This window comes from Struthio camelus, chromosome 30, assembly GCF_040807025.1.
Source record: "Struthio camelus isolate bStrCam1 chromosome 30, bStrCam1.hap1, whole genome shotgun sequence".
Classification (NCBI taxonomy): Eukaryota; Metazoa; Chordata; class Aves; order Struthioniformes; family Struthionidae; genus Struthio; species Struthio camelus.
The window spans coordinates 4,555,437-4,568,477 of record NC_090971.1 but is presented as its reverse complement, the minus strand read 5'-3'; the positions used below and the strand labels follow the sequence as shown (position 1 = coordinate 4,568,477).

General features: G+C 70.4%; 1 protein-coding gene across 4 annotated transcripts; it reads right to left on the bottom strand.

Annotated features, from left to right (window-relative positions):
• Window positions 1–619: 619 nt before the first annotated feature.
• On the bottom strand, window positions 620–12,768 carry DENND4B (DENN domain containing 4B). Of its 4 annotated transcripts, XM_068922206.1 has the most exons (28): window positions 9,743–9,883; window positions 8,822–9,138; window positions 8,455–8,707; window positions 8,284–8,353; window positions 7,862–8,031; window positions 7,538–7,779; window positions 7,287–7,353; window positions 7,137–7,195; window positions 6,890–7,034; window positions 6,624–6,799; window positions 6,315–6,415; window positions 5,981–6,196; window positions 5,752–5,897; window positions 5,463–5,602; window positions 5,269–5,392; window positions 4,825–5,031; window positions 4,608–4,736; window positions 4,366–4,510; window positions 4,111–4,284; window positions 3,549–4,030; window positions 3,243–3,365; window positions 2,982–3,157; window positions 2,676–2,817; window positions 2,306–2,551; window positions 2,126–2,231; window positions 1,873–2,038; window positions 1,722–1,786; window positions 620–1,633 (listed from the first exon to the last, which is right to left on the bottom strand). In XM_068922206.1, the coding sequence occupies exons 2-28, from the start codon at window positions 9,118–9,120 to the stop codon at window positions 1,488–1,490; spliced, it is 4,515 nt and encodes a 1,504-aa protein (XP_068778307.1). In that variant the 5' UTR covers window positions 9,121–9,138; window positions 9,743–9,883; the 3' UTR covers window positions 620–1,487. The 4 variants fall into 4 exon arrangements, with proteins under 4 accessions (XP_068778307.1, XP_068778305.1, XP_068778304.1 ...); XM_068922204.1 differs by lacking the exon at window positions 9,743–9,883 and adding an exon at window positions 12,704–12,768 and having other exon boundaries at window positions 4,111–4,510; XM_068922203.1 differs by having other exon boundaries at window positions 4,111–4,510.
• Window positions 12,769–13,041: the final 273 nt, after the last annotated feature.

Genomic DNA, 13,041 nt, shown 5'->3' with positions numbered 1-13,041 from the left:
TTGCCGCTCTCTATGGTTCCTCCCCGCTCATTGGCTGCCGAGCGGCACCGGGGGGCGCCAAGCCCTGCGCTCCCATTGGCCGGCTGGCCGCGAGGCCCCCCCCCCCCCGCGCGACCCGGCCAATGAGGTGCCGCCGCGGCCTCCCGGCCCCGCTGGCCTCGGCCGGTGCCTGCGCTGAGCTGGCCGGGCTCAGCGCGGCGGGCGGCGCGGGGTCCCCCGGGGCCGGGCAGCGCCGCTTAGCTCACGCCGGCCTCGCTGAAGGTCTCCTTTGTGAGCGGCCGCCCGGCGCCTGGAGCCAGCGGGGCCGGGCCGGGCCGCACAAGGGGGCAATTGTGCGTCCGGCCGCGGCGGCGCTTCCTGCCGCAAACCACCCGCGGCCGGAGGACGGGGCGCGCCGAGGGGGCAGGGAGCCCCCCGCCCTGGGTCCGGGCGGACGAGGCTGCCGCGAGGACGCGGCCCCGGCCCGGGACCCAGCCCCCGGTTGCCCCCCAGGCCACCCCCCCGGCGGCTGCCCCGGCTCCCCCGAAGGCCGTCGGGTCCCTGAGCGCCGCTCGGGGCCGGGGCCGAGGCCGGACCCCCTCCGCGACACCCCACAAGAAGGCAGCGAGGGAGCCGGGCGGAGAAAATACTGAAGCGGCTTTATTTACACACCCACCAAACCCGACCGAACCCCGGGGCGAGGGGGGCTCCGTATTGCACAGTGTGAACGCCGGGGCGGCCCCCGGCCCCCCTCCCCTCCGAGACCCCCAATCGCCCCTTCCCAGCCGCTAGCGGGGGAGGACATTTCCAGTGTGGGAGCGAGCGGGCAGAAGGGCATCGAAGGCAACGGGGGCTTGGGGCGTTTCCTCATGCCTTGGCGAGAGGGACGGGCACGTGGGCCCAGGGCAGCCGTGCGGGGGCACAAAATGCCCCCAGGAAGCCCCAGGAGAGAGGCCCAGCGCCCACCCACTGCCTGGCACCATCCCAACTCTCAGCACAAGCGAGAAGGGGGCCGGAGGGAGGGAAGGGGGAAAATAAATAAATAAAAATATATTAACACTGACATAAAAAAAAACCCTTTGTGACCCCAGCCATCCCCTCCTATAGCAGAACCGGGAGCTGAATAGAGGAGCCGAGCAGGCAGCAGCCACCGGCTCAGCCCCTCTGTTCCAGTGTCTGTGTCGCACCTGCGTCCGGATGAGGTGCCGCCATGCCCAGCGCGGGGAGAGGGGCTGGGGACGCCCCCGTCCCCGCAGCTTCTCCCGCCGGGGCCGAGGGCTCGGGAGCGGGAGGAGCTGCCCCTTGCCTGGCCCAGGGAGGGGAGGGAAAAGGCGCCTGAGCTGGCGCCGGAGCCTTCCCTCGGAGCCAGGCAAAGCTAAAGCGCGGCGGGGAGGAGAAGGGGCGTCACGTCCCTGCTCCCCCCGGCCCCTCTGGCACAGAGCGCGGGCGCCTCCCCTCTCCGCCGCCGCGGGGCCGGGTCCTGCTCCCTGCCCCATGCGGGGCCGGCTCTAGCACTCCAGGGTGGCTCCGAAGCTCTTGCGGCAGTCGATGGCTTTGGAGCTGGGGGGCTGAGCCCGCTGCCGGCGCAGCTCCTCCTTGCCCAGGCTCCCTGCCAGCTTGTTGTAGGCTGACTTGTACTTCTTGTCGAAGGCGGCTGCGGGGCGAGCGGCTGTCAGCGCTGCCAGGGTTCTCCCCGCCCTCCCTGACCCAGTCCAAAGCGCCTCCCCGCCGCCCCCACCTACCGATGTCCATGTGGTCCCGGCCCAGCGCTGCCAGAGTGAGGAAGAGGATCTCCCGGTAGATGCTCCTGGGGAGGCAGAGGGGGGAGGCAGAGGTGAGAGGGGCAGGGAGTCCCGGGGGGGGTGCCGGGTGAGGGGGGGGACGGGGTGGTACCTCTGCAGGTGCCGCGGGCTGTCCTGCGTGGCCAGCGTCTCGAGGAAGAGGGCGATGGCCTTGTGCACCTCGTTCAGCCCCACGTGGTTCAGCACGGCCTCCAGGAAGGCCAGCGAGAAGGGGTGGTTGTGGTGGCGCCAGGACTGCAGCCGGGTGGGGATGTTACCTAGGGCCAGGGGAGAAAGGGGAGGGGGTCGGTGCTGCCCGCCAGCTCAGCCCTCCCGTGGCCCTCGGCTCTCCCCGCGCCACTCACTGTGAAACCGCCAGAGCACGTAAAGCGGGGGGCAGCTGTCGGGCTCGGGGGTGAGGACGTCCCAGAGCAGGCGCACGCACACCGAGAGCGTGTCCGGGGGCTGAGCCTGCGAGAGACGGCGGTGAGCGCTGGGACGGGCCCATGGCTCCCCCCCTGCACCCACCCCGGCTCCCCAGGTACCTGCGGGGGTGCCGTGACGTGCTGCGAGCCCAGCAGCAGCCGGGGCAGGTTGCTGGGCAGCCCCAGGCGCTGGAAGTACCAGACTAGGTTCCAGTAGATGATGGGGTGGCTGTCGACCAGCTCGGGCTGGGCCAGGAACTCGCTGCCCTCGTTCTCCAGCAGGCTCTCGAGCTCCTTGCGCAGCACCAGCGGGCTCAGGTAGGCGAAGGCCACCCGCTCCGACCGCCGCGGCGGGCCCCGCAGCGCCTGCAGGTGAGGATGGGGCACTGGGACACGGGGCACCACCTGGCCCCAGCCACGCGCTGGCCCCCAGGCACGCGCCCCCCTCCACGGCGAGGCTGCACAGTCCCAGCCCTGAGCTATTCCGTACCGTGGAGTCCACGGAGCCGTTGCAGAGCCCCGGGGGTGCCCCTGGCTCCAGCTCGGCCTCGTCCAGGGCCAGGCACCGGTGGCGGTCGCTGAGCACGGGTCCCTTTCCAGTGGGAGGCAGCGCGGAGCCGTCCTCAGCAACACTGCACGGCAAGGAGGCGGTTAGAGACACCCAGGACACCAGGGAGCGGGGTGGACAGCAGGACACGAGGGCAGCAGAGTCTTCCTCAGAGGATGGAGGAACAGGGGACACTAGGGTGCAGGGAGGTCCACAGGGGTCTCGCTGGGCACCCGGAGCAGGTCTCACCTTGGCTGCTGCTGGAAGTCCTGGATCTCGATGCTGAGGAAGGGCACGAAGGAGCGGCCGCAGAAAGGGCAGGTGGTGTTAAGGTTGGAGTCGTCGGACGTCCAGCCGGCCATCACCTCCTCGTCATACACCAATGAGTCGCAGCCCTGGCACCGCGAACAGCTGGACAGCAGGACCTGGGCGGCAGCAGCGGCGTCGGCCCTGGCACCTGCCCCACGCCACCCTGGAGCCCCCGGGCAGCGACGGGGGCCCCGTGCTCACCTCCACAGCAGGCGGCTCGTGTCCGGCCACAGCCTCGGTTAGCGGGTCGGAGGATTTGTGGAAGCCCACGCTGCAGAGTGACGTGTCCGACAGGTCGAACTCGCTGCCCAGCGAGACGGAGCTCTGAGGGAAACGTATCATAAGTCAGGAAGAAGACACGTTCCCCCGGCTCGGCCCTCTCCATGCTGCCTAGCGCTAAGAGAGGCTGGAAGAGCACAGCCCTGGGCACCACGAGCACCTCCCCGGCCCGAGAGGTAGCCTGAGGGGGAACAAGGGTGTTGGGAGCTCATCTGGGGAGGGAGGTACCTCAGAAGCAGTGGATTCGGGGCGCTCCCGGGGATGCAGCAGGGTCTCCATGGGGCTGCGGCGCGGCGGAGGCTCCCTGTCCCGCTGCTCAGAGGCCCGGCGCAGGGAGCCGGCATCCCGCAGGCTGCCAGGGTGCTCCATGCTGGCCGTGTGCCGCAGCGAGGGCCGCTTGGCGGGCGACAGCAGCTGCTGCAGCTTGGCGGCCAGCCCCCGGCGTGGCGTGCCCCCCGCCAGGCTGTTGTGGTTCTCGTCCCGCCGGCACGGCTTGGCCCCCGGTGCAGCTGGCCCTTCCGGGCCCTCGGCACCCAGCTGCCCATCTGTGCTGTCCAGCGTCAGCCGATCGCTCTCGTCTGTCACAAAGCTGACGTCTGACAGGCTCCCGTCCTCGGAGCTGGGCGCCGCGTCCCGCAGCCCCCGCAGCCAGGGGGGCAGCGCAGGCAGGGAGTCCGCGCTGGGCTCCAGCACGCCCAGAGCTTTGATCACTGCAGGTGAAGGAAGGAGGAGGGCAGTGAGGGGCTGCCGCAGCCCCCGGCCCCCTCCGGCCCAGCCCTGCCCCACTCACTGTGGGCAACGCCGGCTTCCAGCGTGGTGGCCTCGCTGTGGGGGAAGCTGAGGCTGCCGCTCTTCACGAGCTGGGAGGCCGGGGGGGCGTCCCGCAAGCTGCGCCCTGCCCAGGTGGTCTGGCGCTGCAGGCTGGCCCGGGGCCGGGGCGCTGGGGCTGTGGGGGCCTGGCCGTCTGCCGGGGACGGAGGGGCCGTCAGGGGCTGAGGGGGAGCCGGCCGCGGCCCCCCAGCCGGCCCCGGGGTGCTCCACGCACCTGGCAGCGTGGCGGCACGGCGCTCCCTCTCCCGCTGCCGCAGGGGCTGCCGGAACTGGGCCGCCCCCAGCACCACGTTGCGGAGCTTGGCCCAGCGCAGGCGCCCGCCCTGCGTGCTCGCCGGCCACTTGCTCTCCAGCACCGCCTGCAAGAAAGGGAGAGCCGCGGCGGGGATGGGTCAGACGGGCGAGGAGGGATCCCGCACCCCAGCACTGGCCGCGGGCAGCCCTTCACACCGGTACCTTGTTGTAGTAGCCGTAGGTGATGGTGTTGGGCACGATGCCGGCACGTTTCATCTCCAGCAGCACGCGCACTGAGAGCACCGGCTCCCCGTACTGCCCACACAGCTGCATCAGGATCCGGTAGCAGACCTGGGGGCGCGGGGGCATCAGGGGCGGCCACATCCTCCTGCCTCCCTCACCACAGCACCGCGCGCCAGGAGGCCCACATGTCTCCTACCTCGTCCGGCAGCACCACTTTGTGAGCCTCCATCTTCTTGAGCACCTCATAGGCCAGCTGGAGCGCCCGGACCTTGGAGGTGGCCGCGCGCACATATGTGGGCAGGTAGATGAACCACAGCCCGTAGCAGTGCCCCAGCAGGCATTTGGCCCACATGTCGGGCACTGAGGAGTATTTCTGTGCCACGCGCTGGGCCACCTTCATCTCCTGGGCACAGGGAGAGGAGAAGAGGGAGGCTGGGACATGCAGTGGGGGCAGCTAGCCCTCCTGTCAGCGATGATTGCTCCAACGCCCCCAGACTCACCTCAGCCGGCACTGCTGTCCCCCAGGACTCTATGTCCCTCTGCACCCCACCCTGCAAGCCTGGCTCCGGCTCCCTCCCCATGCAGCTAGGCTGAGGTCAGCTCACTCATTGCACTGTTGGCCCAAGCTCCAGGCCTTTACCTGCTTGGTCCTGCGTGGGGCAGGGCTGCTGGGGGCACTGCTCTTGGCCTGGCAGAGCTGGGCCATCAGCTGGTCCTGGGAGCGCTCCAGGAGGTCGAGGCGCAGGGTGGGGAAGCCGTCGTAGCTGCGAGGAGAAGAGGCTGAGCCGGGTGCCGAGGGGGCAGTGGGGGCCAGGCGTGCCGGCGGGAGCTCACCAGTAGCGCGCGGGCAGCTCGGCACCATCGGGGCCCGTCGGCTCCTCGGGGGGCATGATGAACACGGTGTGCTCGCTGCCATGCGAGTCATCCAGCTCCATCAGGGGAACGTCCTCCGGCTTCTCCAGGTCCACCTGCACCTGCGGGGGGACAGGGCATCACCTGGGGCCAGCAGCTCCACGCTGACACTGCAACACAGTTCCCCAAAGCCACCCTGGTGCAGCCCCCTCCCCAGGAACAGCAGCTGGGCTGGGACTGCAGTGGGGCCGGGGGCGGCAGCAGGGCTGACCTTGTCCACGCAGGTGTCAAAGAACTCGAGGCAGGTGTAGCGGTCGCTGGCGAAGGAGCAGTCCTCGATGAACTGCGTGAAGAGCTGCGTGCGCAGCAGCTGCCCGTAAAACTTGTGGTATGCCCGGTCCCGGGACTTGAGGAAGCCTGCGGGGAGGGACGGAGGGTCAGGGTCAGGCTGCCGCTGTGGCCGCCCTGCTGCCCCCGGCCCCTGCCCACCCCACGCTCACCCTGCAGGAAGAAGAGGTTGCTGGAGTCGCGGGTCTTCTCGGAGGGGGCCTGGGTGATGGGCTGCAGGTAGGAGCGGTAGCCCTTCAGCACGCAGGCCATGAAGCGCAGGAAGGAGGCCTGGATCTCCAGCTCCAGCTGCTTGCGCCGCCCGTACACCAGGTCGTAGTCCGTGAGCAGGAACTCCAGCGAGGCCTCCTCCACTGGCTTGTTGTACACTGGGGAAGGGGGCGAGCATGGGACGGGGTCTGTCCAGCCCTTCCATGCCGTTCCCCGGGCTCTCCTCCTTCTCACGGCCCCCCACAGGCTCCCTGCCATCCCCTGGCTCCCACTCACTCTCGTCCAGCTGCTGGAAGTGGCTGTGCAGCGAAGCCAGCAGCACCTTGCAGGGCCGGCGGGGCAGGGCCCGTGGGGACAGCAGCTTCCGCTCCTCGCTCCTGGGGGCAGGCAGAGAGGCACGAAGGAGGGCTGCCTGGCTGCTGGCACCCCGGCAGGCAGCGCCCCATCCCCCCGGCTCAGCACCAGGACACAGCGCCACAGCACGGGACACGAGAGAGCTCATTTGCACCCACTAGGTCTTGGTGCTGCCTCTGCCCAGGCAGGGAAAGGCTGCCTGCAAGAGGGGCCCAGTTAGGGGCCACTTACTGGAAGATGGTGTTGGTATCCAGGTCAACAAAGATGACGTCTTTTGGGGGGTCGTAGAGGTCGAAGTAGCTGGAGTGGATGCCTACAATGAAGGGCACGGGGGCACACAGCACGTCAGCCAGCGTGAGCGGGCACAGCGGGATGTAGGGGCACTGCCAGCGCAGGGGGAAGATCATCTGGGGACAGGACAGGGGGGAGATCAGCGCCGCGGGCTGGAGCGGCCCAGCCTGCCCCACGCCGCGCCGCGGCTTCCCCCCGGCACTCACCGAGACCAGGGCTTCACCCACGCTGGTCAGCACGTCGGGGCGCAGCGAGTGGATGAGCAACTTCTGCTCTGTGAGCACGGCCACGAGCAGTGTCACGGCGTTCTCGGGGCCCAGGTTCTGCAGCAGCGTCAGGAAGCTGGCTCCGCTGGGGGGGCCGCGTCACTTGAGGTCCCCGCGGGGGCTCGGCCACCCCTGTCACGCGGCACCCCGTCCCACCCGACCCCACAGCCGCTCCTCATGGCTCTACCTGAGCGGCAACGGGGAGGACACGGGCTGGCAGAGCAGCAGGTTATCGTACGGAGACATCTGAGGAGAGACATGGGGCGCGGGCAGCTCCGGGAGCTAGTGCGGGGTCCCCGCGTGGCCTTGGCGCGTGGCCGGAAACGCGAGGACTCACCTGGACCAGGATGCGTGGCCGCTGCGGCGACGGGAAGGGGACATTGTGCATGAAGTGGGAGATGTGCCTGGAGGAGGAAGAGCCCGTCGGGGCGGGGGCCGTGGTGGGACCGGCCCCATCGCTCTGCCTCTCTCCCTGTGGCTCTTCACCCGGCTCCTCCCAAGGGCTGACTCCCCCCTGCCCGCCCACCCCAGGGCCCATCCTGCGCGGGGACGCCCGGGTGCCCTCCCACCCCTGGGCCCGGCGCTCACGTCTCCAGGGGTAGCACGTGGGGCCCCGAGATGGAATAGCGGTAGATAAACATGAGGAACTTGCGGAAGACGTCGAAGAAGGGCCAGTGGGAGAGGACGCAGATGCTCTTGCGGGTCTGCACCGACTTGCTGGCGATGGGGCGCCGGTCCACCACGCTGAGCAGGCCCAGGCGCAGGCTCTGCTTCTCGGAGAGCCGCTCCCGCGGGTAGGCCTCGTGGAACTGGATGGCTGCACCGTACACCTGCGCGGGGTGGCCTGTCAGCGCGGCCGGCTCCCCCCGTTCCCCCTCTCCTCCCGGCCCCGCCGCTCCCGGCCCCTCCTGCCTTGTCGCCCGAGGCGCCGGTCAGCACGAAGGTGGAGAAGACGGGCAGCTGGTACTTGGTGTCAGCCGGCCAGCTCTCAATGGTGGCACCCATCGGCAGGCAGAAGACAGGCACCGACTCAGGGAGAGGGAAGGACTCGCTGTCCTGCTCAGGGTAGCGGCCCAGAAGCCCTGGGAAGAGAGCAGGATGGTGTGCTGGAGCCCGTCAAACCCAGGGCAGCTGGGGCAGGATGAGAGCTGCCAGCAGAGCTGGGAAGGACGGTCCATCGCCCTCAAAGGGTTGCTTGGGGATACAGCAACGCAGCAGCACAGCAAGGCATCAGCTACAGGTCTGAGACAAGCCCTCAACCCCCCTGCCCAGCCCCAGTGGCTCCCAAGAGCAAAAACCCCCTGAGCAGGGACGTGCCACCGCCAGGACCCTACCTGCTTCGTACACCAGCGTGTTGGCCTTGGCCATTGCGATCTTGTAGCACAGGAACAGCGCCGGGCCCCACTGCAAGGAGGGAGCAGAGCGGTCAGCGCAGGCAGGCACTGCGGCAGCCCGGGACCCCCACCCACCTGCGGGAAGATGCGGCCAGCGCCCCAGGAACCCACCATGCTGGTGTTGAGGTTCTTGTCCACCCGGCAGAAGGTGTGAGGGGTGCTCTCGCCCTTGCTCGGCATGACGAGGCAGATGTCGGTGACGCCCAGCGTGTTGTGGCCCTGCGACTCGGCCGCCCTCCGGTACATGAGGAAGGTGCGCTGGTGGCCGGGCCCGCCCGAGTTCAGGTTGGCCGAGCGGCTGTAGGGCGTCGTGTCCAAGATCTTGTAGCCTGGCTTCGGGCGGTCCTTGCCCTCATAGTGCACCCTGGGTGCAGAGGAAAGATGAGATGGGCACCCGGGGAGGTCGGCCCCCATGGGCTGCTGTGGGGGCAATGGGGAGCCAGGCACGGGGGAAGCTGTGGTGGCCCCCGGGACTCACCCCAGCTCGATGAGGGGCAGCTTGTCCCGGCCCCGCTTGTAGCATATGTACATCTGGGGGTTGTTGAGCAGCCCAGCATTGAGGTCCACAGGGTGGCCAGAGGTCGTGGTCTCGATGCAGGTGAAGCCGTGGGGCACCTCCTCGCCTTGCGAGCGGATAATGACAGCCACATCCGTGATGGGCTCAGTGGGGCGCGCCGGGCGGTGCTGCTGGCTCTCCTCCTCCAGGGGCTGCGAAGTATCCGTCAGCCCCGCCACCACGAAGTAGTCCACCAGCTGCGGGGGCTTCTCGTCCGACATGGCCGCGGCTCACGGCATCTGGGGAGGCAGTGGGGACAGGTCAGAGGGCGCCAGGCAGGGACGACGGACGCCCCTGGTGCCGGGATCCCCGTGCCGTCACGGTGCACAGGCGGCCACCGAGCCACGGCCACCGAGCCACAGCCGCCACCTCAACCTGGTGCCTCGCAGCCCCGTCACCGCGCTCCTGCTGTCCCGGGAGGGGAGGCAGGGGCGTGGGGGGCGGCGTGGGGCTGCCCCCGGCCAGGCTGCAGCCGCGGGGAGAGGCAGCAGTGCGGCCCCGGGCACGGCTGCCCGCGAGCCGAGCTGACAGGGCAAAAGCACCGGGGACGGGAAGGGAGGAGGCTTCCTGTTTGCCGGTCACGCTGCGGAGCGCTGCCAAACGCCCGGGGACGGGCTGGGACCCCCGGGATCGGGGGGAACAGGGGGCTGTGTCCCCACCTCGAGCATCCCAGCGGGCAGGGGTTCCCCTGGGGCCAGCAGCTCTGTGGCGCGACCCCCGGCACGGCAGCAGGCCCCCGGCACGGTTCCCCGCCTGCTGGGCGCGCCACCCCCGGCGCAGACCCCCGGCCCCTCTCTCCCGACCCCCAGCACCCCCATCCCGGCCCCAGAGCCCCCCGCTTGCCCGGGCAGCCGTGGGTGCGGCAGGACCGGTCCTGCGAGGCTGTCGGAGAGCTGCGCGGCGACGGCTGGAAAGGGGAAGGAAGCAGGCGAAGGAGCCGAAAGCACCCACATCACTTCCCAGCCGCCGAGCCGGGCCCGGGGGGCTGCCGGGGGCCGCGCGGGCGAACACGGCGCGAGACTCGTCCCAACCCCGAACGCCCCCGGCGCCCGGCAGAGCCCGGCGGGAGGGAGCGGAGACGTCGCCGTCTCCCGGCCCGGAGCCGCGACCCTGGTTCACAGCCTGCAGGAGGAAATCCCGCGAGCATCGGCGGGGCCGGGCCAGCGCCGCCCCGCGCGGAGAGGAGCCCCCCACGCCGGAGCAGGGCGGCGCAGCAAAGCCGGGCTCAGCCCCCGGCCCCAAACCCTGCCCCAGGACTGGGGACCCCTGAGCTGGGGACCCCCCCAGCCCGCTCGTCCCAGCCCCGGCCGTTTCCCGGCCCCCGGCAAGATGCCACCCAGGCTATTTTTATCCCCGCACCATGTGACGACGGAGGCTGCGGAGACACAGCCTCGTTCGTTCCCAATTTAGCTTCCTGTAACCCAGCTCCAGCAGGGGAGAAACTGCCCCGGCCCCCCCTCCACCTCCCCTGGGAAAAGGGGAGGGGACGAGACCCCCCCGGGGCTGGGTGACAGCGACTCCCCACCTCCCGCCCGCACCCCCTACCCTGCCTCCCGAAAGCCCCTCTAGGAGGGACCAGGGCCACGGAGGGGGACCCCACGGCCAGACCCCCCCCCGCCACTGGGCTCTGAGCCCCTCCACCGTGGGGCAGCCCCCCACCGAGAGCTGGGAGGCGGCGGCGGGCATCGGGGCGCCCCGGACACCCGGGTCCCTGACCCGGCGGGTCCGAGCCCTGCGCTGCACCCGGCCGGGCTCCCGGAGCGTGGGGTCAAGGACAGCGGGACCCACGGGGACGCAGCGTCGCAGGGCCCTCCACGTCCCCCCCCACGGCAGCGGGGCCCGCGGGGACGCAGCGTCGCAGGGCCCCCCTATGTCCCCCCACGGCGTTGCAGGACTTTCCACCCCGACCGCAGCAGCAGTGAGAGCAGGAACCAGCCCTGCAGCGGCGCTGAGAAAGAGGAAGCAGTGAGCACCCGGGGGGCAGGGACCCCCGTCCCCATCCCCGCCGTGGGGCAGGGCCCGGCCAGCGCGTGGGGGGCACAAGCCAGGCCCTGGGGTGAGCTGGCCCCACAGCGACAGTTAGGAGCTCCCCAAAGGCCAGGGGAGACACCGGGGGGCCTGAAGCTGCAGCAACCTGCCTGCCCCACTGCATGTCCCCCTCTGCCCCACACATCCCCTGTGTGTCCCCATGCTTGCCCCACTGTGTGCCCCCCTCTGCCCCACACATCCCCCGTGTCCCCATGCCTGACCCGCTGCGTGTCCCCTGCATGTCCCCCCCCCGCTCTCCCCTCACCAACCCCCCCCAGCCTCACACCTGCGCCCGCCGTGGGGTGGAAACTGTGGGGTGGAAACACGCACAGCAGGAAACGTCACCGCAGCCACCGAGCCTCCCACGGCCAGCCCCATACAGACCTTACAGCCAGCCCCACAGACCCCATAGCCTGCCCCATACAGACCCCACAGTTGGTCTCATAGACCCCATAGCAAGCTGGCCCCATACAGACGCCCCCCCAGACCCCACAGCCTACCCCTAAAACCAGCCATGCTGAGACCCCACAGTGTGCCCCACACAGACCCCACAGCCTGCCCCCTAGACCCTACAGCAGCTCCATAAAGACCTTCTGAGACCCTACAGTGTGCCCCATGCAGACCCCCCACCCAGCCCCATAGACCCCACAGCTAGTCCTACACAGGCCCCACGACCAGCCCCACTCAGGCCCCACAGCTGGCCCCACACAGACCCCACAGCCAGCCCCACAGCCAGGCCCATCACCAGCCCCACACAGGCCCCCACAGCCGGCCCCATACAGACCCCACAGCCGGGCCCATCACCAGCCCCACACAGACCCCACAGCCGGCCCCATACAGACCCCACAGCCGGCCCCACAAACACCCCATCACCAGCCCCACACAGACCTCACAGCCGGCCCCACACAGGCCCCATCACCAGCCCAGCACTGACCCCACAACAGCCCCACACAGACCCCACAGCCGGCCCCACACACACCCCATCACCAGCCCCACACACACCCCACAGCAGTCCCCCACAGACCCCACAGCCGGCCCCACACAGGCCCCATCACCAGCCCCACACAGGCCCCACAGCTGGCCCCACAAACACCCCATCACCAGCCCCACACAGACCTCACAGCCGGCCCCACACAGGCCCCATCACCAGCCCCACACAGACCTCACAGCCGGCCCCACACACACCCCATCACCAGCCCCACACACACCCCACAGCAGTCCCCCACAGACCCCACAGCCGGCTCCACACACACCCCATCACCAGCCCCACACACACCCCACAACAGCCCCACACACACCCCACAGCCGGCCCCCCCCACACCCCATCACCAGCCCCACACACACCCCACAACAGCCCCCCACAGACCCCACAGCCGGCCCCACACACACCCCACAACAGCCCCCCCCACACCCCATCACCAGCCCCACACACACCCCACAACAGCCCCCCACAGCCGGCCCCCCACACACCCCATCACCAGCCCCACACACACCCCACAACAGCCCCCCACAGACCTCACAGCCGGCCCCACACACACCCCACAACAGCCCCCCACACACCCCACAGCCGGCCCCACACACACCCCATCACCAGCCCCACACACACCCCACAACAGCCCCCCACACACACCCCATCACCAGCCCCACACACACCCCACAACAGCCCCCCCCACACACCCCACAACAGCCCCCCCCACACACCCCATCACCAGCCCCCCACAACCGGGCCCACGACCAGCCCCCCCCCCCGCGCCGCCCCGGGCCCGGAGCCGCTACCTGCCGCCGGGCCGCGGCCCCGCGCTGCGCCGCGCCGCGCTCCGCTGCCCCGCGGCCGCCGGGCCCCGCGCCGCCCGCCGGCGCCCCCTGCCGGCGCGGAGGCCGCGCAGCGCCGCCCGGGGCCGGGGTGGAGGGGGGGGGAGAGGAGGGGGCGCCCGGGCCCCCCCCCCCCCGAATCAGCCAGGCAGCGACGCGCAGCGAGGGCTTTGACCAACGTAGAATATATTTTAAAAAATAATAATAATAATAAACCACTCTGGCTTTCTCCTCCGCCGCAGCCGGGAGGCCGCGGGGGCCTGGCCCCCCGGGCGTCCCCGTCCCCCCCCCGCCCCGCGGCG